General features: G+C 52.2%; 9 protein-coding genes across 9 annotated transcripts; 5 read left to right on the forward strand and 4 right to left on the reverse strand.

Annotated features, from left to right (window-relative positions):
- Nucleotides 1-220: 220 nt before the first annotated feature.
- Z520_02205 (uncharacterized protein) lies at nucleotides 221-1,979 on the forward strand (the record flags this gene model as incomplete). The annotated part of the gene is made up of 4 exons (XM_016772719.1): nucleotides 221-789; nucleotides 861-1,247; nucleotides 1,324-1,771; nucleotides 1,830-1,979. The coding sequence occupies 4 exons, from the start codon at nucleotides 221-223 to the stop codon at nucleotides 1,977-1,979; spliced, it is 1,554 nt and encodes a 517-aa protein (XP_016636189.1).
- Nucleotides 1,980-3,035: 1,056 nt separating this feature from the next.
- On the forward strand, nucleotides 3,036-5,551 carry Z520_02206 (uncharacterized protein; the record flags this gene model as incomplete). The annotated part of the gene is made up of 2 exons (XM_016772720.1): nucleotides 3,036-3,130; nucleotides 3,388-5,551. 2 exons carry the CDS (start codon nucleotides 3,036-3,038, stop codon nucleotides 5,549-5,551), a joined length of 2,259 nt encoding a protein of 752 aa, XP_016636190.1.
- Nucleotides 5,552-5,874: 323 nt separating this feature from the next.
- Z520_02207 (uncharacterized protein) lies at nucleotides 5,875-6,699 on the forward strand (the record flags this gene model as incomplete). The annotated part of the gene is made up of 2 exons (XM_016772721.1): nucleotides 5,875-5,933; nucleotides 5,988-6,699. The coding sequence occupies 2 exons, from the start codon at nucleotides 5,875-5,877 to the stop codon at nucleotides 6,697-6,699; spliced, it is 771 nt and encodes a 256-aa protein (XP_016636191.1).
- Nucleotides 6,700-6,976: 277 nt separating this feature from the next.
- Nucleotides 6,977-10,267, reverse strand: Z520_02208 (uncharacterized protein; the record flags this gene model as incomplete). Its single annotated transcript, XM_016772722.1, has 7 exons — nucleotides 6,977-7,743; nucleotides 8,474-9,177; nucleotides 9,253-9,374; nucleotides 9,455-9,697; nucleotides 9,757-9,830; nucleotides 9,887-10,050; nucleotides 10,113-10,267. The coding sequence occupies 7 exons, from the start codon at nucleotides 10,265-10,267 to the stop codon at nucleotides 6,977-6,979; spliced, it is 2,229 nt and encodes a 742-aa protein (XP_016636192.1).
- A 1,862-nt stretch (nucleotides 10,268-12,129) lies between these two features.
- Z520_02209 (uncharacterized protein) lies at nucleotides 12,130-13,463 on the forward strand (the record flags this gene model as incomplete). Its single annotated transcript, XM_016772723.1, has 2 exons — nucleotides 12,130-12,569; nucleotides 12,623-13,463. 2 exons carry the CDS (start codon nucleotides 12,130-12,132, stop codon nucleotides 13,461-13,463), a joined length of 1,281 nt encoding a protein of 426 aa, XP_016636193.1.
- Nucleotides 13,464-14,433: 970 nt separating this feature from the next.
- Nucleotides 14,434-15,762, forward strand: Z520_02210 (uncharacterized protein; the record flags this gene model as incomplete). Its single annotated transcript, XM_016772724.1, has 1 exon — nucleotides 14,434-15,762. One exon carries the CDS (start codon nucleotides 14,434-14,436, stop codon nucleotides 15,760-15,762), a length of 1,329 nt encoding a protein of 442 aa, XP_016636194.1.
- A 756-nt stretch (nucleotides 15,763-16,518) lies between these two features.
- Z520_02211 (uncharacterized protein) lies at nucleotides 16,519-17,358 on the reverse strand (the record flags this gene model as incomplete). The annotated part of the gene is made up of 1 exon (XM_016772725.1): nucleotides 16,519-17,358. One exon carries the CDS (start codon nucleotides 17,356-17,358, stop codon nucleotides 16,519-16,521), a length of 840 nt encoding a protein of 279 aa, XP_016636195.1.
- Nucleotides 17,359-18,467: 1,109 nt separating this feature from the next.
- Nucleotides 18,468-19,110, reverse strand: Z520_02212 (dynein light chain, cytoplasmic; the record flags this gene model as incomplete). Its single annotated transcript, XM_016772726.1, has 7 exons — nucleotides 18,468-18,532; nucleotides 18,592-18,661; nucleotides 18,729-18,755; nucleotides 18,812-18,846; nucleotides 18,905-18,938; nucleotides 18,991-19,013; nucleotides 19,065-19,110. The coding sequence occupies 7 exons, from the start codon at nucleotides 19,108-19,110 to the stop codon at nucleotides 18,468-18,470; spliced, it is 300 nt and encodes a 99-aa protein (XP_016636196.1).
- Nucleotides 19,111-19,542: 432 nt separating this feature from the next.
- Nucleotides 19,543-22,947, reverse strand: Z520_02213 (uncharacterized protein; the record flags this gene model as incomplete). The annotated part of the gene is made up of 4 exons (XM_016772727.1): nucleotides 19,543-22,212; nucleotides 22,262-22,652; nucleotides 22,700-22,732; nucleotides 22,781-22,947. 4 exons carry the CDS (start codon nucleotides 22,945-22,947, stop codon nucleotides 19,543-19,545), a joined length of 3,261 nt encoding a protein of 1,086 aa, XP_016636197.1.
- Nucleotides 22,948-23,299: the final 352 nt, after the last annotated feature.

Genomic DNA, 23,299 nt, shown 5'->3' on the forward strand with positions numbered 1-23,299 from the left:
TTTCCTGTAAGGAAGCTCAGCTCTCTGAAAGGGGCTTTTACCCGCATGTTTAATAGGTTAACGCTGCGAGAACAAAAAGGATACCTGAGGTCGTGCGTGGGCTTGCTTTAGGTACCTACCTACCTACCTACCTACGAACCAGCTAGCTACCTACCTTGAGTTCCAGAAACGCCACACATACAGACTCGCAAAGTGGCAAGACTAGATCGAAGGTGACAATATGTTGGTCAACACGATTGCCCACGCGCTGGCGCATTCTTTGCATCCAGTGGTGGCCGTTCTTGCGGTGCCTTTGCTCCTGGTCGCCCTGGAAGTGCTATGGATCGTCTACGCCAGGACTTTGCATCCCCTGGCAGATGTGCCCGGACCATGGCTCGCCTCTGTGAGCCGGCTGTGGGTTATGCGCCGGCTCAAAGTCGGCGACATGGACAAAGTGCAGCGCAACCTGCATCGCAAGTACGGGCCGCTGATTCGGATCGCGCCCAACGAGATCGCCTGTGCCGACCCGGAGGCCATCAAGCTGCTTTACAGGACTGCCGCGCCATTGACGAAGACCGATTTCTATCCTGTCTGGGGCAACCCCCGTATGTCGAAATATCGAGACAACTTCTCCCAAGTTGACGAGAGGATGCACTCGGAGCGACGCAGGATTGTCAATCATGTGTACAGCTTGTCCAACGTGCTCCAGTCCGAAGCGTCCATTGACAGCGTCACGACGGTCATGGTCGACAAGCTCACTCAGATGGCCCAGACTGGCCGTGACTGTGACCTGGGGACCTGGATCCAATGGTAAAGTTCCCTCAGACAGGCCGAAAATTCCCATGGGGGGTCTGCAGGCTTCAGCTAATCTCTGAACAAAGGTATACTTTTGATGTCATCGGAGAACTGTTCTTTGGTCGTATGTTCGGATTCCTCGAGCAAGGCGCAGACTATAAGTCGTGGATCTCTTCACTGGATGCTCTCATGCCAGGATTCTGTCAAGTCGCCGTGGCACCCACTTATCTGCGGCCTTTTATTCTCTTGTCTTCGCTTTTCGACCAGAAAATGAAGGCCGCCATCAAATGCACCGAGACGATGGAGGTTGCAGCCCGGGAAGGTGTCGCGCGGAGGCAGGCAGAGCTGGACCAGGGTTCCTCGACCTCTGCTAGCCGGGACTTGCTGCAGCAACTGTTCAACATCCAGCGAGAGAAGGGCGAAAAGCTGGATTTCTCCAGGAGAGAAGTCGAGCAGGAAGCATACATTGCACTGTGAGTATTCATACTTTTTGCTTGATGTTCATACTGAATTCCGGCCCACTGACTTTCGTTATTTTCTCCCCTCAAGGCTGGCTGGCTCCGATACCACGGCGATTGCCATTCGTTCCATCTTTTACCACATTGTCAAAGATCGGAAAGTATATCAACGGCTCCGCGCCGAGATTGACGAGGCCAATGCCGCGGGAGAGCTTTCTTTCCCTGTCAAGCATGCGCAAGCGCTGAAATTGCCCTACTTGTGCGCTTGCATCAAAGAAGGCATGCGCATGCATCCGAGTGTCGGCTTAACCTTGCCACGATTGATGCCCGTGGGTGGTTTACAGATCAGCGACAAATATGTTCCTGAAGGGTATAGAGTTGGTGTCAATGCTGCAGTGGTCCATTTCGACAGAAACATCTTCGGTGAGGACGCCCACCTGTTCCGACCGGAGCGTTGGCTTGATCCTGCTGCCGCCGCCAATATGGATAGATACATGTTCCAGTTTGGTTATGGCACCAGAACATGTATCGGGAAGAATGTGAGAATCGCCCCCTGTACACGGCGTGATGATGAAGAGCTAACTTTGCCGGCATTAGATCTCTTTGGCAGAGATGCACAAGCTTGTACCTTCCGTTCTTACCAAACTGGATATCGAATGGAGGGATGAGGGGAGGTCCTGGTCCACCAAAAACCATTGGTTCGTCAAACAGACCGGTATCAATGTCCGACTGAAGATGCGGTCTTGAAGTGAGCCAAAAAGGTTGACGAGCATTCTGTAGAATGCGTGCTGCTGAACTCTCTGCGGACCTTAGGTGATCTAGGGGGTTTTACAGGGACTTGCAGCAATTCTCTTCGTACCATATGCATTAGGTAGAGGCGAAAGAGAAAAAATACTTGTAAAAGATTCCCGAGGGTCCCGCACTAGGGGAACACTACCCTCGCCTATCGTACATGGGTGCTTCGATTAGGCGTGCTGGCTTACATGGAGGCGAGCAACAGCGGAATCCGTACTCTGCAAAAGTCATTTGCCCGGAAGTATGCCACCAGTGCAGGCGGCGGGCTCTCCTCCCGCTTTGGGTATGTTCCGTGGGCTGAACACGACGCCGCCGTTGAGGACGTTTGGGGAATCTTCTCTCATGTGTTCTAGAGACCATCTAGATACCTGGGTAGGTAGTCGCAATAGGTTGTCATGTCTTCAGACAATGACACTCGCACAACGTTGCCGGGATTCGGATCCTGCTGCTGTTTTGGATGGTGGTTAGTGGCTCTGCATCCCTCACTATATCGTTCTCAGGCTCTTGCTAGTCTATGTAAGACACCTACTTGGGCAGGCGCCTTAGGCTGTGCTAGCTCCTGATAGGCGCTGGTGTTCCGAGGTTCCTATCTCCAGGGTTAGTGGTTTAGGTACCTAGGTACCTAGTAAGCTACCTAGCTAAGTTCGCGCAGCTCTCGGCGTGGCTCTCCGCCCTTAGCAAACTCCGGCGCACCGTGGGTGCATCGCTACCCTCCATCATGTCCGGGGTCTCGGCGGATCATCGCCAGGTACTGTACCAACTGGCTGGGGCCTGAAGCTCCCTAGACTCAACACAACTGGTGACCTAGTACCCGTCCGGGTTCATCTTCCCCAGCTTTTGCGCGAACGAGGCCTCTTCTCTTTCTGACTTCGCATCAAATGAGACGAGCGAATCTCTTAGAATGATGCTGTTGGTCTATAGTCGCCCAACAGATATTCGCCTTGGCCGCGAGGGCTGAGTGCATTGCATTGCCGGTTTGCGAATCCTTGACTCCACGCCCGACCCGCGATGGCCGACGATCAACACCAAAGCCCTCCGGCATCCATGAAGCGCGTGTCGAGAGCATGTATTTTCTGCCGAGCGCGCAAATCCAGGTGTGAATTGTAAGCGATCCGTTTGCTCCCTTCGACGTATCTGCGCATCGTTTCCATCGCCGTGTCGCCAGCAAGAAGAGAAGGGCAGGTGGGACCCTCCATCTGCGTCTTCTGTCGGCGTGTGCGCCATGCATTCGCCTGGCCCCGGCTATCCAGAAACCTCTCACAAGCTGCAATAGCCGCCTCTCGGCAACCGCTCTCAGAGAATCATCTGTCTGGTATCGACTTCTATCCTCGCCGTTCATTGACCCTGATTGATTGTGTAGGGAAGCTTCAGGCGGCCAACCTCCATGCGCAAGATGCAAGAAAGAAAACCGCGAGTGTGTGCTGGGGACGTCGAACCGCGGCGGAAGCCGAGTGAGGAAAAAGCTGCTTTCCACCACCACCTTGTCCAACTTGTCCAACCCTCCACCATTGACACCCCTTCTTGAGACCGATCCCAATGCCGAGACCAACGTCAAATCCCACCTCCGTCCTCCTGGGTTTCTACAACCCTCCCCTCTCCAAGATCGCCCTTCGACAATCGCAGGTCTGGCAGGTGGTGTGGGAGGAACTTCCACCAGTGCGAACGCAGTTGACGATGATGACTCGGCATCCACGGCCGACAGCACAATTGGAAACACCATACCTAGGAATCCATCAGATGCATGGCAGTTGTTGAAAGATGTGGCGAACCGAGAGGCGGACCAGCTACAAGCCAGAGGAGCAATGAGCCAGCCGGGTGATCTATCAAACCAAGACATGCAGAATGGAGCAAGACCAGAGCCTAGGGGGTCCATCAATGGCATCCACGCCGGGATCTCGACTTATCGACTGGTGCGTGAAGGCTACCTCACGCCCGAAATCATCCAGATGCTGGTTAGACGCTACGCCGAGCACTATCACCCGTACCTTCCCTTGGTCCCGCGTAAATATTTTGACCCTGCTCAACTGGACGTCTTCGCAGTCAATGATAAACACCTCTTGACGGCGGTCATCACCATCTCGTCCAAGGACCTTATTGAACAGCCAACGATCCATACCTGCTGCTCTCGATACATGCATGATCTGATCTCTGGGATCGCCGCTGGTCATGATTGTGAAGTCGAGGCCGTGGAGGCATTGCTGTTACTCGCCGAATGGGAGCCGCAAGGCCTGCGGAACCGGATTGAAGCTGTGGGCAGAGGCGAGGAGGATCGGTCGGCATGGATGCATGTTGGGATGGCCCTTCGCACAGGTTATTTCCTGGGCCTGGACCGAACTGCATTTCGGCAAGAATCTGCCGAAGAAGCGAGGATTGACGGGCGGAAACGCCTAGCCTGGGCCAACTGCTACGTCTCGGACCGACTGATCTCAGTGAGGATTGGAAAGGCATTCTGGTCGAGAGGACCTGGGCCCATGACTGGCCTCTCCTCCCAAGACTTTCCCTCGTTACAACCCCTCAGTCCTGACGACGAAGATTATGCCAAAATCATGCAAGCTACCTTGGATCTCACCCAGCTGTACTCCAATGTGCACGATGTTCTCTACTCGGGCATGCGTACTAGTGGACAAATGATGCTCATGGGAGACTATGTCAAGTATGTCGACGATTTCCGTGCCGCCATTGCTCGCTGGAACACGACCTGGGGGAAACTGGAGTGCTCCCCTTATATCAAGGTCACACTGCAGATGGCGTACGAATATCTTTGTCTGTATACCAACGCCTTTGCCTTCCAAGCGGCAATCGCTCAAGCAATTGCCAGCAAACCCAAGAGTGACGCCCATTCCCTGAGAGACCATCTTCGAAGTGTGTTCTGCAACGTCGGTGCTATGCCAGATGCACGCTTCATTTGGGCCAGTGTGGCTGCCGCGAAAGCGTATCTGACGCTTCTCAGCACGCAAGTGGACCCAAGCAAGTACCTACGATACATGCCGCTGAGATATTACCTCTACTGCATTTATTCTGCCGTCTTCTTGTACAAGGCGCGCTCGTTTGGGGTGATGACAGACATGGAAGAACGCCAAGTTCGACAACTCGTCTTCCAGACCATGGAAGTTCTCAAACGAGCGTCGGTCTCTGCTCAAGACCCGGGATCACGCTATGCAAGGCTTTTGGAGTTGTTGTGGATCAAGCCGCAGAAGGCACCGTCGCAACTACCCCCTCCAATTCAATCTCCAGCAGCATCAGACGGTCCCCTGTCGTCAAGTGGCAGTGTCCACGTCGACGCTCAAGGTTATATGCAATTCAGTCCGGCTAACGACTTCTCGTGGCTAGACCTCGAGGCAGTCGGCGATTACGTCTCTGGTGACCAAATGACAGGCAATGGGATAAATATGCTGGCTCCGATGGTGGGTTTCGAATCGACGTCGACTTTCATGCCTCAAGCGCAGGGTCAAGGAATGCAGTGGCAGCAGACCAACAATGCGATAAACTGGCCGGTGGACTGGAATGGCAACTTGTTCTTCTGAGTGCTTCTCCCACACAAGGTTTCTCCAATGAACCACGGCGCAGTTCTATCCGTTTCAGGCTAATGTCGGCGACTGGGAGCAGAAGCCGATGTGTGGGCAGCCCTTGGATTCCCCCGCACCACCCAGCATCCACACCACGACCTGCCCCTTCAAATCGGCGCAGTCACCGCGGCTGCACCGTTTGGTCTTGCTGTGGAGAGGCTGCTCAGTGCTCGCGAGCACAGCATCATATTTGAAGCATGAGCACAAAACAGCGACTGTCCCAACTCACTTCACACACCAGCAGTTCGCAGACATTAGAATCACGCCAACCTTCGCCCAGCATGTCCGTCGACAACGAAATCAAAGGCAGACTCGCCCTGATCACGGGTGCATCTGGAGGGTGTGTTTCCTGCCAATCCAACGTTCCGCGTTTGACTTTGACTGACAAGAACAGAATCGGAGCCGGTTGCGCACGAGACCTGTACAAGAATGGCTGTCACCTCGCCCTAACATATTCCAAAAACAAGGCCAACGTCGATACCCTGATCGCCGAGCTGCAAGGCGACTCGACGTCCTCCGAGCTGAAAATCTCCTCACACCAAGTAGACATGGCATCGACAGAAGATATGGAAAGATTATACAAAGAGATTGAGGCACAGCATGGTCACGGTCCAGACATCCTGGTGGCCAATGCAGGATATGGCAAGCGGGTACCTCAAATAGTGGACATCACATACGAGGAATTCGACTATACAATCCTGATCAACTTACGCGCACCTTTTGTCCTGGCGAAACTGGCCGTTCCACACATGGCGCAGCAGAAATGGGGACGTATCATCATGATGTCCAGCATAGCTGGCTATGGGGGTGGAATCAACGGCTGCCACTATGCCGCCTCCAAAGCGGGCCTGACGGGCATGATGAGGAATCTCGCCATCAAGCTCGCCAAGGATGGAATAACAGTCAATGATGTGGCACCAGCCATGATCGGCGAGACCGGCATGATCCCCAACGCAAAGTTCCTCGAGGGCACCCCCGGCGATGTCAGGAATATTCCCGTGGGCAGGCTGGGGACGCCGCAGGAATGTGCGAATGTGGTTACCATGTTGTGCAGGACGGGGTATTTGACTGGGCAGAGCATCTTGTTAACTGGCGGGTTGAAATGAAGTCTTCTCAGGTGGATATGTAGCAAAAAGAAGATGGATTTCATCTTTAATGAATGAACAAATCTAACGATGCTATGTTGGGTTATGGCGCCTTGACAATACCTACCAAATGCCACTTTCCCTCGCCCCATTGAACTCCGATATCCATGCCGATACACCCACTTCGAATCTCTCGGTTCGCAATCGAGCTTGTCTTTAGCCCATGCCCTTAATCGAGGATGTGTGCCTCATCTACCCATGGATTCCACCGCTTCTCATCTGCGTTATTTAATCCTGACTACCTCGACCGAGGACTCAAAATCGGGCCCTTGCCTCCGCCAGGCATGGCGTCCTTCCTAGTATCCGTACCGGCGAACACCTTCTTACGCTGCTGCCCCGGCGGCTGCTGCTGCGATGCATCAGTCGTGGCGGTCGTCGTGGTTGTGCTCGTCGACTTGCTCTTCTGCGTCGTGGTGCCCACGTACGTCTTGCTCTGAGACGGCACGCGGCCGTCCGCACCACGCACCATCGACGCGCCCTCGAGCTCCGACGTCGTCGAGCTGATCTTCACATTCGCGGGACTGACCTCGAGCGGGTTGAACGGCGCGTTCTGTGCCGGCGTGGGCGCCGCGTTCGACGTCCCCGTCCTGTCGCGCGACAGGTTCTGGATCTGCTCCGCCGCCTGCGCGATCGCTTCCGACGGGTCCGAGGTCGATCCGCTGTCCGGGGAGAAGGACACCGCCTGGGCCGCCACCGCGTCGTCCGTCCCGGATTTGCTGTACTCGGTCGGTTGGCGGTCGATGCGTGTGCGGTCTTGCTGTGCGGACCGGTTGGATTGGATGTCCTGCTGGCATTGCGACGACGAGGTTGATGAGGTGCTGGATTGATGCCGAATCGCCTGCTGTTGCTGGCTACTAGCACTCGGCAGTATACCTGCGAAGCGGGGCAGGGGAGTGCTGCTGGCACCTCGTGCTGGGATCGTGGTGCTCCTCAGACTCGAGACTCCGAGGCGTAAGGGCTTCATATTGCCGTTTTGTTTTCCTGTGTCGTATTGTAGCTCGTATCCTGGGGTAGTGATTTAGGTGTTGAACGATGTGTGTGTGTGTTGAATTACGTCAACTTGGTTTTACTCTTTTCGGGCTCAGAATCAATAAGCAGGATGAGACTCAAGTACTAGGTACGTAGTTTTAAGAGGAACGGGATCCGGCACGTATATATGGAAACCAATTGAACCAACCACTCTTGCCATCCCGCCACACAGGGGGATCAGCGCTGGTATGGCCCTCTCTGGGCATTTCTGATATCATCCTGACGTGGGTGGGTGGGTGGTCGGCCCACCTTGCTTCCCCGGATTTCTTTCCCCTCGATTCCTTCAAGAATTGCCTAGCTAGGTTATGATTGGGCATATAGCCAGGTTTAGAGGGGAGGAAGGATGGTGATTGATCCAAGGATAAAGAGGCGGATTGATATTCACCCCTGCATTTCCCTACGGAGCTGCTCGGACTTGGATTCCGGGATCTCGCATAGGTCGTATATTCGATCTCCTAGGATGGCCATAATGGGTTATTCGAATAGATTCACATGATTGCACCGTGAGTGTCAGCTGTGAAGCTCGCCAATCGGCATCTCGCGAATTGTTTCCTTTGTACCCACGCATGGAGCCAGCCTTGTAGGGTGAACAATGACCCGCTCCATCATCAGACAATCGATTCTGCTTAAGCTGGTATGTAGGAATTGTGTGCTAAATACTATACTACCTGGGTAGTGTATAGATACCGTAAGCAGTTAACATCACCAAGAACCCCGACCGGATATCGATTCCATGCGTGTTTGAGGGCAGCCGAATCTCCCACCCGCCAGAAGAACTGTGGTAGAATATCCCTCTCGATCCTGTCCCAGTCGTCCCACTCTGGGAAGTTCAATTTGAATTCTCCGAGACATGAGATTCCTCCCGCAGACGACGAGAAACCCAACCTCTCGACACGGTGTGTATCTATCAAGACTATCCAGATCCACACCAAACATTCGACTGTATCGTCAGTTTTGGGGACCCGGTGCAAAGCCTGGCTGAGCTGAGTCCTCGATATGTTGTGACACAGAATGCCGGCCGAAAGATTCGGGGCGCTCGCCCATCTCATGTGGGCATAGCAGAATATTGCCAGCACGAGACACTTTTCAAAACTCGGTTCTGCCGCGGTCAAGTAAGGGGTAGCTACCGCGAAGTCGGGGAATGCCATCTCGGGCTGGGGCACAGCGTCTACCCCATACTCACAGCCGTACGCGAATCGAGCAAGTAGCCGCTGCGTATCTTTTGAGATTAAGCCCTTGGTCACCAATTTTCGAAACCCTTCGGGCAGGTCAATGTCGACATCGTAGTTCTTTTGGTTGAGGTAGGAACGATCGAAATCAGATGATAATACCGCGTGATCTTGGCCGTCTTCTGGGAAGATTCCCAGTACGTTTGGCTGGCCTTCGAGGACGTTCATCCAACAGAAAAACCTAGCACGATTTATTTTAGTGTTTTTCGTTTGAGGGGTTGGCACCTCAACATGTCGTCGCCAAGTTCTCACTCACTGTAGTAGCAGCGGTCCAAAATTCTTGTCAAACTGAGCACGGTCCTGTTTGACAGAAGATCTAAGGAGGGTTCTCAAGGCTTTGCGGTGTAGGATGCTTTCTTGCATATCACCCCGAAAGTGCTAGTTCCGGCAAATTCAGTGATTTTTCTTGCCGCACTAAACCACTCAACTGGGGGAACATTCAAAGGGCGCCCACTCACTGCAAGGAAACTCAAGAGAAAAATGGTATTCACCAGGGAAGCGCGGTTGATTTTAGATTCCGCCGAGGCATGGACCTCTTTCTTGAGCAGAGCGATCGCTGTTCCGTTGTGCTTGAGTTGCTCCTGCTTGTAGTCACACTCCCAGATATTGCTCTCCTGCCGATGGTATTCAAGGCAGCAATATCCAAGGGCAGCGAGGCTGTGCTGTGCGGCCTCACTTTGACAGCCTGGGCTGGAAAAGTACTATTTGAGTGCAAGCGTCAGTGGTCTGAACAGACTCGTTGGGGATTGGGGTAATGTACAGTGGAGAATACGCTCGTATCAACGTTGAATATACGGAAGGCTGGTGCAGCGTTTGGCATGACCCATTGGAACCCTGGTAGGTCTCGTTGTCAGCATCATATAAGGGAAGAAAAGGGCAATCATCCTAACAAATATCCATTCCTTGATAAAAAGAGGCCACTCTAGGATGAGGCACATTGACCAGGGAGTTCAAGTAGCGGACCTTGGGAAGTGTAACGGTTTTGACGGACTCTGAGGAGGATTCGTCCGTGCTCGAAGAGTCTGAATCCGAGCTTGAACTCGATCTCCTGACTCTAGGTATGGTCAGCTCGAGAACAAATAAAGAGACTCATGAGAAGACTCGGCAAGCGCCCACTTTGATGGAGAGTTTTTGAGCAGTCGGCGACGTTGATGGGAGACTCTTGCACTATGTGACAAAGCTGTAGTTTTGTTAACCTCATAGTCTCGCTGCGATTTGTGAACGCTCCTGTCGTAGACAAACGTTACTCGAATGGGCAAGTCCTTGACCATCGTGGCCACGTGAGGAAATCGTAGATTCCAGCTTTGAGCTATACTTTGAAAAATACCGTCAGTTCGTCAAGGCGATGCCCAAGATCCACAATGTGGAAAAATGGTGGTTCAACAATCTGGGCTGACTCCTGCAGGATATAAGTACTATGTTTTCCTCGCAAGTTGACTCAACCTCTCAACCTCTAGCCTTCCGCATCGACACCCCGAATAAAACCTAGAATGTGTCTTCAATGCAGGGACCAAACGGCCATTGGTCCGGACGCGCGACTTCTTGGAACGTCGAAAATAGGTTCAGACCCTGACAAGATTCATTGGTCCTTGCGTGAAGCGGCATCGGCGCCCCGGCACAAGAAGCCTCGAACATATCTGATTCTTCGAGCCATACATTCTAAAACCGACGTGGAGTGAACAATGGTAACAAGATGCCAGAAAGGGAAATCGACTTTGGCTCGACCAGGTATAGCGTCTTGATCTTTCCGATGAATGCAGCTTGCCGTTTTCAGACCGTAAGCCGACCAGCCAAATGCTTAGGTGAAGGATAAAACGGCTCGGGAGATGGTGTTTAGACCCAGTAGTCCGGGCCAACGACGTTACCGACGCTCTATTCAAAATTATCCCGCCCTCGGATCTTACTTTCCTGCAAGGGTCTCAGGCAGGAGCCCCAATCAAGAAAGGCCTGTAGGGAAGGTCAGCATACCGTAGTGTCCTGCAGGGACTTCGACCCCACAACCGGCGAGTCGACGGTGATCGTTCACCCGGGCCTCGCGAGCCGGGGGTGAGCAAGGGCACAATGACCCTACTTTCCGATCTGGCAGTAGTCGCGAGCACATTTACCACGCCTTGGTGCCTGCAGCCACGTGCCACGCGGGAAAGGAGGGTTGGTCGCACTAAGGACAGGAAGCTGGGCCAAACTCGAAAAAGCGTGAAAGAGGGAATTGAGTTTGAATCCTCGCTGGCGTTGTACACGATGGAGCAGGGTCAGGATGAAGAGTTAATGGAGTGTGAGCGTGCGCAAGGCGTAAAAGTGAGGGTGAGCGCTTTGAAAAGTGGCACGGCGGGGCAGGTTTAGTAGGTACCTAGATACTCATCATTAGGTGCCACGGTGACCTTGGAATAAAAGGTACCTCGAGCTCACTCCGGAATGGCATGAGGTTGATGCCTTCGCCAAGCTGAGGTTGAATTACATGCGCATGTCTTATTACCTGAGGTACTTACCTATGCAGGTACCTATCTCTGCTTCCGTCCATTTGGCATCTTCCTTCTTGGCATTCGAGTCCGGGGTTCCTTTTAACTAAAGCTATCACTAAATCTACTTGAAGCTTTAGCCAAGCTCTTAACTAGACTTTACCTTGGCATACTTCCCTGGCGCCAAGAGAAAAGGCGCAAAACGGGACGGTGTTGGGCCGTCGATAACAGCGACGAACCTGGACACCCACGACAGCTTATATCCACCACTGTCTGACACCATTACCTTTAACTACCACTGCTCTCTCTATACATCATCATACACGATAATTCACAGTCTGTCTACGACGGAAGGGGAGATAGCACTGGCGTGCCACCCGTGTGCGGGGTCTCATTCGGGCACGGACTGATATTAGCATCCAGTCTCGTGGTTAGTGTCCAGCAAATAGAAGTTGGCCATGTGTCGACTCCGCCCCGCGAGGCGCCTTGCAGCAGAAGGATCAGGCACGACACGAGAAATTCAGCCTCACTAGGCAGACTGACCTCTTCTCATCATCATCCTCTTCCATTTCGTGTGCTCTATTTGATATTGTTGAGCCCTTCGACGGACGAGGACTGAGCTCCATCAAGTTCGCATCCTTTCTGGCGGACGTCGAACTTGAAGGTCATTTCTAGCCATGTCTGAGCCCCTCTCAACTGCAAGTAGTGTGTTCGGCGTGGTCTCGTTGGGCTTGACCGTCTGTCAAGGCTTAGTATCCTACCTTTCAGACTTCAAGGGTCAGGCCCAATATGTGGATAGCCTTACCCAAAAAGTTGAAAACCTCCAAAATTGCCTCACATTGTTGGAACAAGGGCTACCGTTATGGAAGGTGCGGTTTCCCTACACGGCGCCTCAAATCCAACAGCACATCATAGCCTGTGATCCTAGCCTCAAGGTTTTGAAAACAAAGCTTTCTGGCTTCAAACAGAAGCAAGGGCCTTCATTGCGCAGAGACAAGCTGCACGATTTCGCACAGAAGGCAGCCTTTCCATTCAGAAAGCCCGCTATCGCTGAATTATCTGGCATCATTGATGGGCTGCAGCAGAACCTAAACACCGTCCTCTTGATCGTCGGTTTGTATGTCGAAAATATCCGCATCTGGCCCATGCCTGAAGCTGACGGCGACAAAGGGAACGATCCTCAACCCATGTGACGTCTCAGAATGTGACAAACACAAAGATTGACGCCATCTTGTCAGCTTCAGGTATCATGACTGCCTGGACCCAAGACGCTAGTCACGACCTTTCAGTTTTGCGGGCTGAAATTTCCGCATTCCGGAACGATCTCGAGGCATTGAAAGCCGTTCCTGGCCCAAGCGGGCATACAGTCATCCAGCAGTTAGACGGCCCAACTCCGCCTCCGAGACTCCAGACGCTACAGCCCCAGGGGCAGGTCCAATTTCAGCACCTTCCAGACCCGAATTCTCTTCCCGAAACTTCCCATCAAGTCTTGCAAAGACGTCCGACTCCTTCAACCGTGAGCACATTGAAATGGTCCTGGTTTTCAATCTGCCTATGCCCAAAACCAAATCCGCGCCGGCCGCCGAGGACAAACACACTGGTCCTTTCCTATCTCCAAACCAAGGAGCATGAAGAGGATTGTCCCTACTACCTGCCAATGACCAAGAAAAGGAGTCTAGCCATATGGATATCCTATCGTTCTGTGCTGATCTCTCGTGGTATCCGATGCATGGCGTCCTTGGTCACTGGGTCAGCGGGAAACTCAATCAGTGCAACTATTGACTGGAGTCCAATTGTTTCCTCTAAGATTTCTAGCGCAATCCAACTACTAATTAAGTTGAAAGACATACATGGCCACCGGGGAAACTGGGAGGATCTTCTGGATAAAGCCCGTACTGAACTGACGGGCCTCTTCGCACAGAGAAAAGCACATCCGAGAGAGGTCGATGAAGATGGACGTAGTCTCCTCTACGTGAGTGTATTCATGGCCAAGGTGATCAATCTTTGCTAATCTTTAGCACAGTATGCAAGTAGGCTAGCCTCGCCAAGTCTCTGGTCTCAAGGAGGTATGAACACTCTTCCTTAGTATTTCCACTGCCTCTCTGCCGCGCAAGAGAGCCCCAGTCCACAGAGAGGACTGCAGGAGTGTAGTCAGATGACTTGTTTTGAGGGAACCCCGCATTGGGAATCGAGAGTCCCAATCATTCGCATCGGAACTGATCGTTTGCGCGACAGATGGTGTCAGCAAATCCTTTTCCCGCCTCTTATATATGCTTGCCTCCTTGGGTGCCAAAGCAGATCTTCGAGACTTCTCGCTGTAAGCCAGTGGATCACCTCACTTTGTCTCACCAACCTTGCCTAACAAAAGGGCCAGAAATGTGACAGGGTGGTGGTATATGGGATCAATTGCAGAGGTTGGTGCCCTTACACAGGATTTGACCAAAAGAGGGGCTATCGTTCTTGACTCGGACGAAATTGGATTCAGTTGGTGGACTCCCTTGACTATGTGTCTAGAATGGCACCATGGTATGCTATTATAGGCAAGCGTATCGAGAACATGATGAAATGCTAACCTTTCAGTGTTCGAAACTGGACCACTGAGCCGGGCGATCCTGCGACGAGATCCAGCAGAGACCGTCCGCCTACTTCAGCACAGACCCTCTCTTGTTGAGGAGTTGAATGACTGGGGCCACTCAGTTTTGCACCTCAGCTGCAATTGGCCACTAGGTACAGTCATCCTTCTCAAGTATGGAGCCTCTTTATTAGTTAATCGTCGAGATAATTCTGGCATCCTTCCGCTCAATAACGCGGCGAGCTGGCCCACAGCATTTCTAGAGGTCGAATGCATGATATTGATAGCAGCGGGAGCTCCCTTAGGCGGCCGTTCATTGACCTATGTCATAGAAGCTCATTTGTGGCAAGTAATTGATGTTGCCGTTGAGGGACTTGTGTTCAGAAGAAAGCAGCTCCAGCGCCTAGCTATGTCGCACTTGCCCCAATTTGAGCACACACTGGTCAGGGATACCGTCAAAGTTTTGGATGAACAAGCCCTTGGGGTTTCTCTGGCTCTTAAAAAGTCCGGGATCAGAGTCCGACCAGCTCTTTCCATTCCCGAACTGCAGACAACTGTATACCATGATGAAGCCATCAATGTCCGGGCCGCGCAGATCCTGTTTGACGCTGGATTTTGGGACGTTGATGGGCGCGACTTCCTTGGCTATACACCTCTCATGGGAAATGATGGGTGGCCTACGGGAAATGACCCGCTCGCATACGCTCGATGGCTTTGTGACCATGGCGCCAACTTGCTTTCCCACTTTCCTGCATGCACTGACAGCAACTGCAAAAACCAAGATGACCATCAGAGGCCAACAGAGCTCAGAGCAATCCACTCAACCGCATTCAGCCTTAGGCGCACAATCTTTTCCGAGCTTTGGGATGTGCTGGAAATTTCAAAGGCTACTCACGCGACAGATCCTATTGACATTCTTTCGACCATCGCATCCTCTGAAATTTCGGACGGCTGCTCTTGTGCTTGTTCTACCTCAGGGTGTATCCCGGTTCTGAATCTTCTGGACAACCCCGATCTGATCAATAAGACGAGAGGATATCAGCTCTTGCGGTACCTAAGCCGGCATCTTCCATACACCTTCCCTGGAATATTCTTGAACGTACTCAGGCTCCGCACTTTTGAAGTTCTCGGCCTGACACACACATGTTGCCGCCACGGCTGCCGTCGTGACCAGGATGGATCTCTGAATCCCTGGCGCAAACCCTGCCCACTCTCGGTACCTGCCGACGATGAGATACATGAGATTCAGGACGAAGAGAGGTACCTCATATCTCTTCTCGACTTACTTATGGCTGAGTTCACTGAACAATGGCTATCGCCAGCCTCAGAATGGACAGTTTATCAGTTCATTTCCAAGGTCTGGCGGCCTACATTGAGACGGATTCAGAGAGAAAGAGCACAGATGTCGGTGGAGGAGCAAGCTCATCTACGGCTCCTGGGTGTTAAGGTGCACTTCGCCGATGAGGACTCTTGGATTGATAGTGAAGGGGATAGTGAAGGGGATAGTGAAGGGGATAGTGAAGGGGATAGTGAAGGGGATAGTGAAGGGGATAGTGAAGGGGATGATGAGGACGATTCTGATGGCGAACTCAAAGAAACACAACTTCGAGAGATCAGAGCTTTCTTCACCGATGTCGAAGTCGCGGAGATCCTCAAGAAAGCTGCAAGTGAGAACGGCCTCGAAGACTACGACATCTGGTTCAGGATCATCGGAAAGCCCGATCCGCGACAACATTGAGAGATCGAGAAGAATCAATCCCAATGTTTATCGGCTCTCTGACATTTCTCAAAGCATTTCTGACGCTGCAGACCATGGAAGTGTCACTGTCCGAACCGGCTGGGAGACCGGAGACTGCCTAGGCAGGCCGCTGGGCAAGGGTGGGTTATTCAGAGCTCGGGGTGGATGAATTAACGGAGATATTCTGCTTCCCGGTCTTCTGCAATGAAGGATAGGTCTTCTTCTTCTTCTTCTTCGGGATCTGATTTTGGTGTTTGATGCGTATCGATAATCAATGATCTAGGATATGCAGGCGTTATATGTGTGCGGCCACTACTTGATAGAGAGGATCTTTTGAAACTCTCGAGATTGAGGATTTATCCATGTACAAGTCATGTTCCGTCATGTAAGGGCGCCGGCATTAAGCCAGCCCATTCCCTAGTAAAGGATGCTGCGCCCGAAAAGCAGTAAATACCTACCTAGGTAATGCTGGCGTGGGAACCATACCAGTGGTCTAATACTAGGTAGGATATCGTCGCCTTTTTCTTTTCCCAGGCTCTTCCAGCTCCTCCAAGGACAAGCCTGACCTTTTCAGCACGGCGCTATCTATGCTGCTGGGGCTCTGCTCTTGAGGATACACAGTAGAGAGCCGACTCTGATGCGCACGACGGACCTGAAGTCCAAGTAGGTGGACACGACCAGATCTCTATCCTCGAACCAGTATTGGCGCGCAATGTACCGCTCAGCGTTATGTAACTGACTCCCTTCTCCGCTCCTCTACTTACACACAAAGTAACTCTCCTGCAGCGCGTCATGAAGACGGCCAAAAACCCCACCATGCCAGGTCTTGAAGTCCTTCCACTCGTCCTGCGACATGGTGGCCGAGAGCAAGTTGAGCCAACCCCCAACGATCAGGTCGGCATAGTTTGCCTGGTTACCCTCGAGGTACGGCCCCGTATTGTGGACGGCGAAAAGCTGGGCCAGCGACGTGAGGCCGGCCTTGAACGCGGCTGTCAGTTGAGTTCTTGCTTCGCCTTGGATGAGAATGTCGTCCCATGAAGAGAGATGCGCGCGCTTGGCGAACAAAGCCCTTGTGGCTTCGGCGGTGGATGGGTTGAAGGGCATGGAGTGTGCGACCAACACCACGTACGCGGAGAAGGTGGCGTCGACGTGCGTGTTGAAGCGTGCGTAGGCCGCATGCTTCGCATCCTTGTGAGTTGTCAGCGGCGCCGGGAAGGATGCGTCAATGTGCGGGCTCGTGTAGTCGAGGCCCGTGCCGGTCGAGTCCTGAGGAAACAGTCTGCCGGCGCCGGAGTCTGGGAACGTGTCCTCGAGATAAGTGGCGATGTCGAACGAGTCGCCCACCACAGTGCCCGAGGAAGGGTCCTGCAGCATCGGGAGCGTGTAAAAGTCGGAGCCGTCGTCCAGCTTGCGGACTGCTGCGCACCCGAGACCCTTGCGCACGGTCTCGATATCGAGGATGTCGACCCAGTGCGTCGTGAACGGCACTCGCTTGAAGCTGAGCGCCAGTCGGGCTTTTGAAGGATTCGGCGCGTAGGACCGCGGTTGGAGCGGGGAGGAGATGTCGTAGAGCACGAGGGGGTGAGTGTCTGTCATTTTCACCTTTCGAATGAATTGAGACAGAGGTAGTAAGGTGCTGGTGTGGATTCGACAGGACGGTGTGGGTGTAGGAATAGAGCAGCAGTAAATTGTGTTTTTTATATTCTCATTCTTTACTGAGAACTTACCTACATTCTCTCCGCCAAGTGGCCTATCGTCCGCCCTTCCCCAGACTTTGTACAACAGTCACATACCCTATTTGCAGCAATGACATGACTGTCACATGCTTGTCCACCACCACATAGGCATGGCTGTCTTACCTTCCCCCCTGTCTTTCCCCATCTTTCCAATCAGACCGGCCCGGATGGTTTTTGTTTTCGAGCGCGGAATAATGTCCGTCGCATCCCGGCGACTTGGTACAATGGATTCTAGCGCGCCGTGCATCGTTTCCTTGAAACAGGGTAAAGTCTTGAAGACGGAAGTGAGATCTGAATAAGGTTCTGAGACCGAAGTGATTTCAACCCTCATATATTGGCGGCTGTCTACTGATCTTCCAAGACGCCAGTGGCTTTGGTGTGACGCGCTTGTAGCGTAGGCGCAGTTGACGCCATAGTCACGCCATAGCCAGGCGACCAAGGCCGCTAGCTGGAGGTTTTGGTTCACGATAGAGACTCGTTCAGCGATGCAAGATCTTCTTGACCAGTCCTTGAGTTCAGGGCAGGCACTCTTAGCTGAATACCTAGCCGTCTTTCTGTGTGGCTTGAAGTCTACGTGCCGATACGGTTGAATACATCTCCCGCTGGACCGGCCTTGTAGATGCTCAATGACTTCCGTTACCAGCAACAACAGCAATCCCACCCAGAGGAATGGCGCAAGAAGGGAGAACTTCGGCAAGAAGCGCATCGATACCTGCAAGTCAGACAGCAGAAGGGACTTGAATCCATCATTGCCAATGTGCATTTGTCGGCAGAGGACCCGTCCATGACCTGCCTCTCCCCTGTATATACAACATGCTGTACAGCACGTCGAACAAACATTCGCTCTCTTCCCACAGACCGTATCTACACCGTCACCATTTTGTTAAAGCTAGCGCCCCCAAAGCCTTATCGCCAATGCCATGAGACTTTTTTTCCGTTGACGCCCAATTGCAGAAAGACGGATCTCAATCATTGTGTCTTGAACAACAGTATGGCAACATGTCCCAGGTAGAAGTAGATGAAGTGTTTCGTCTCTGCCAGCCTTCGATCAGTCACACAACCCGTGGTGGTGGCGCAGCGACGATCGACGTACCGTGGGTGACAAAACTTCCGAAATTTCGGCCGACTATGCAATGCCATGTAGCGCCTTTTTTGGAATCGAACTGCAAGAAAGGTGTTAGGGATCGTGTCGATGCGCCGTCACCAGGCTGCGGGAGGGGGTTCCGGTACCTCTCGCTTAATGTGTTGAGCAATGTCCTGCGGTCCCAGTGAGCATGTTCCCTCCGGTCAAGAGTTGTTGTCCCGCAGTTTACCTTCTCGACGCTGAATTTCTCCATTGCCTCTTGTGCTGAACACCACGTCAACATCTCACTTTCCACCTCTTTGTCACGGGAGCATCTCCATACCAACTTCAATGGCCTCTTGTTGCATGTCCTCGCTCTTTAGATTCCATCAATAATCGTCCAATCAATCCGGCACGGCCGCGTCTTACCATATCGACAGATTTGATCTGGGCTTCACAATACATCAGCCGGTGGTCGGGGAGTGGGCATCTCTCGAACTCACGCTCCAATTTCACCTTCTTCTCCGGGATACCTTCGGGAGTAGCCATGGTGTTGGCGTAAATGAAATTATGCGCGAAAGACAAACAATCACTAGGAGGAAGACTGTACAGCGGAGAAAGGAGTTGATGGACAGCCTGGAGGGATGGGCGAACGTTGTGGTATGAATAGTGGGAGCCTTCTGCGGAAGACGCGCATGTGCCAGTGGTGCAAATCATCACAAACCAGGGTCATGAGGGTCGACCGACTAATCGCGCAGCTTGGCATAATTCGCGCTGCTTTTAGATAAATACCAGAATCAAGGCCGTCGACATCGTTGTCACTCCTGCCGCTAATATCGCCAACATCGTATCTTGTCATCTCCAGGAGAGAAAATTTTTAATTATGGCGGGTATCTAGCACCCGCGGCGTTCTATACAGGATCAAGCACGGGTGATAAGGACGACAAGTAGTGTGGACAGCGGCTTGAGTAGCAGTAAGCATCACTCCGCTTTGCCCTTCCCATTTGGCTTCGTCACGTTGTTTCTCTTCTGCCTCTCGCTTTCTTTCGTATTCTTAGTTCCGAAAGTACCAGTCCTGCTCCTCCAAGTCGTCACCCGATCAGGCTTCTGTTCAATGTGGAAGCTGAAGTCAACTTCGCCCACAAGACTCTTAACCATTCCTATCAGTCGCTCCAGCTCCTCGCTTACCAGACTGCTGGCAACTTGGCAAACGGCAAAGGCGGCATAGCAAGGCTCAGCAACATGTTCGATGCGTAGAACATCAGGGTCGATGATATGTAGGTCTGGGCCGAGACTGTATGGATGCGGCACTCTTAGAAAGGGTGGTAGAGGCTGAGCGTTGGTGACACTTGCAGAAAGCAGACTGAGCACGGATGTGATATCGTGTGTTGTTATGTTGAGGCTGCGCATGAAAAGGCGAAAGTTATTGATCCATGGTTTCTCGACGTCTGGATGTGTTTGAGATTCGCCCGAGAGAATGCGAGCAAGATGATGAGTTGATGGATGTGTAGACGCGGAGAACAGTGGTGACGAGGGAGAAAAGGTTCGCGTTGAATAGGATATGAGCGTCATGTAGTTGAAGATGGTTTCCATGGATGCGATGATATCGTGGTACGTTTCTTTCGGGAAGCGGCCGCCGATGGTGGGCTCCCATTCACGAGCGAGGACCTTTAGTTTCGAGATCTGAATGCCAGTCTTTGCAAACGCCTTGTTTCGTGCCTTCTCGACTCGGTAGGCCGGGCTTTTCTTGATCCGAGGATCCAAGACATCATCACGAAGGCGCATATCCACGGTACTGTGTACTGTGGCATAGTAGGTGGCCAGAAGGTAAAGCCCTGCTCCCAGGTCCCGTCGCAGTTTACCATGAGTAGTCATTGGAAACGGAAAATATGACCAAATAAATGCGACAAACGTTCCGACCAGGACAGTGGCAAGTCTGTAGGGTGCCAGAAGATAAATCGGATAATATGGCTGCCCATTCGAGGCCAGCGTTTCTTTCCCAAGGGCGGTAACTTCTAGTTCATATCCCACAATCAGTAGATTAGTGACATTGAACAGGATGGCACCGACAGAAAACTGTGGATACTTGAAGATTGCGTAGAATCCGAGGAATTCAACGATAAAGAGCACTGGAATTACTCCGCCGGCCTTGCCGTCTGCGATATACCACAAGGCAATCGAGCTGCAACCTGCTGCTATTGTTCCGACGACCCGACCCAGGAATCCGATCACTGAAGCACCTGTAGTCGGAGCCAGTGAAATGGCAACAAGGATGAGAGCCCACAGGCCACGTTGCTGAAGAAACCATGTTTGAGTGTCGTGGAGAAAGGCGATGATTGCCACAGTCATGACGGCGCAGACAGCTCTGAATCCAAATGCGGATTCCTCAGAGGCGAAGAAGTGTGACGTGCTGCGTATTCGATCGCCGATGATTTCCAGGTAGCTGGCAGCTGGCAAATGTTCAGGGTCTTTTCGCTTTTTATAGGCTTCTCCAAGATGAACTATGGTTCGAGTACCTTCACGACCCGTGATCGTGGGATCTGCTATCGAGTCCGTTGAAGTCCACATAGTTCGAATCCATTTTTTCATCCGCCTCTTTCCGGGAAGAATCAACCTTGACCCTCTTTTTGTGGCTTCCTGGGATTTTACATCCGCAAACACCACCAAGTCCAGAACACCTTTCGCGATGGACCAGGTCAGGAACTCGATGTACAAGACAAGATACATTCGCTGTTGGTTCTTTCGGCGATGTCTTAGCCCGGTGGCAGGGCTGGTGAGGGTCGGCTGCGGATCTCTTGAAAGATCTGTCATGAAAGTAACCGGTAGATCAACATTGGCTGCTTGACCCCAACCTTGTAAGGTAGTGGCGCGGGACGAGTCGAACTCGGCAATCTTCTGACTCAAAAAAGCTGCAAAATCGCCATCACCTGATCGTGGCGTTCCATTTTCTGCGTCTTCTGCCCGTTTTCTCCTCCGACCAAACCGCAATTGAATGTATACATGATCCAGCGCATTTTCCAAAGTCTCTGATAGAGAGTCGAAGGAACTTACGAGCGAATCCATCACATTCGCCCATGCAATACGCTCTGCTTGCAGGTCGTCAAAAGACAGACCCTCCGGATCATCGTCATCTTCCGCGCCAACTGCTCTGACAGCCACTTCTTTCAATATGTTAACCAACGTGGACATTCCATTCATGGGTAGCAGAATAGATTGGAGCAATTCGCGAATCTTTTTGATGTCGTACACGTCGAGGTGACCAACAGCAAACTCTGTCTTTGCATATTCCAGTTCAGTGTGCATGCGCCCGAAGGTTGCCGAGAGACCTGCGGTGCTGAGCTTCAACCGTTGCGCTTCCGGCGAGTTTGTGGTTCTGATTTCTTTCGGACTCATCCTCGCCGTAGAGACATTAGTCTCTTGCACACACGTAAAAACCAAATTTTTGCGTCGCATCCGTCGCATATATGCCCCCTGAGCTTTCAGGGAATCCTTGAGCTTGCTGACAAAGTCGTCCGTCAGCTTAAAGCATAGCTTCCGATGACTTCGGGGGAATATGAAAAACGAAACACCGACTGCGACAGCAAACCCCATAAGGAAGGCCCCAATCAAGTGTTTGATCAAGATCTCGCCCTGGGACATATTCACTATTTGCTGCGTTCTGTCAGCTCAAGCCTTTGGCTGAAATCCTGGCGTATCCTACCGTGGCGTTGATCGAAGCTACAATTACAAAAAAGCTCAAAATAGTGCCAGTAACCGAATATTGTGGACGCAACGCTCGTCCCACGTTGATGAGGTAGATGGACACGCAGAGCCAGACTGCAATTATGGCGCTAGCCGAGCCACTGTAATTGGCTTTGACTTTAGTGTTCGGCGCATTATGTTGTGCCGTGCTCTCTGAATGTTCCCTGGATTTGACTGCACAGTAGATAGACAGTAGCATGACAGCTGCAGAAAGGCAGACCCCTAAAACATTCAAGGTCATAGTCTGGACGAAGCGTGCTCTGGGTTGGGTTGCGAAAGAGAAGAAGGCCATAATGGAGACCAGATATCCGAGGCTTGTATAGATATGTGCGATCGACTTTGACTGATTCCTATTGTTTGTTCAGAGCCGTGGTCTTTGTAAGGTTACCATACTCACATTGCCGCGGCAATCACCGGTGGCAGGGCACCCCTGCTCCATGTTATTTTCGAGCCAGCAACAAGTACGACTACACCTTACTTTGCCATCATTTTCACGGTTTCTAAATCGAGACCTAGCCATTGCCATACACGCTTCCAAATTGGGGTCGACGGCTTTGGCTCTTCAGTCGAGTTGGAGTCGTCGTCGGTATCCGACCCCGACGTCGATCGAGACGAGGGATCCTCTTCATCGTCTTTAACTTGCATTGTGCTGTCACGAGGATATTAGGGGGAAAGGAAACAGGTCATTGAAACCTGTTTTCACGCTTCATGACTGAATGTTCACCTCTTCGCCGCGGTCCGAACGGTTCCGTCTGACGGGCAACCTAGTTCACCAGCTCCTGGAAGTAACGCAAGGACTGATGTCACCGCGCCGTCAGATTCTCGATAGGGCATGTCCGCCACAGATTGGCATCTGCTCATGTGCTGAAATCGAGTAGAGATTCAATGGGAAATTGTGGTAAAAATGTCTGAATTTGCTGTCAAAGATTTATGGTTTCGGAATCCCGAAGTTGCGGCGTGTCGACATCATGGGGATCACGTGCTCCTCTGTACTCGG

Source organism: Fonsecaea multimorphosa (genome assembly GCF_000836435.1).
Source record: "Fonsecaea multimorphosa CBS 102226 unplaced genomic scaffold supercont1.3, whole genome shotgun sequence".
Lineage (NCBI taxonomy): Eukaryota > Fungi > Ascomycota > Eurotiomycetes > Chaetothyriales > Herpotrichiellaceae > Fonsecaea > Fonsecaea multimorphosa.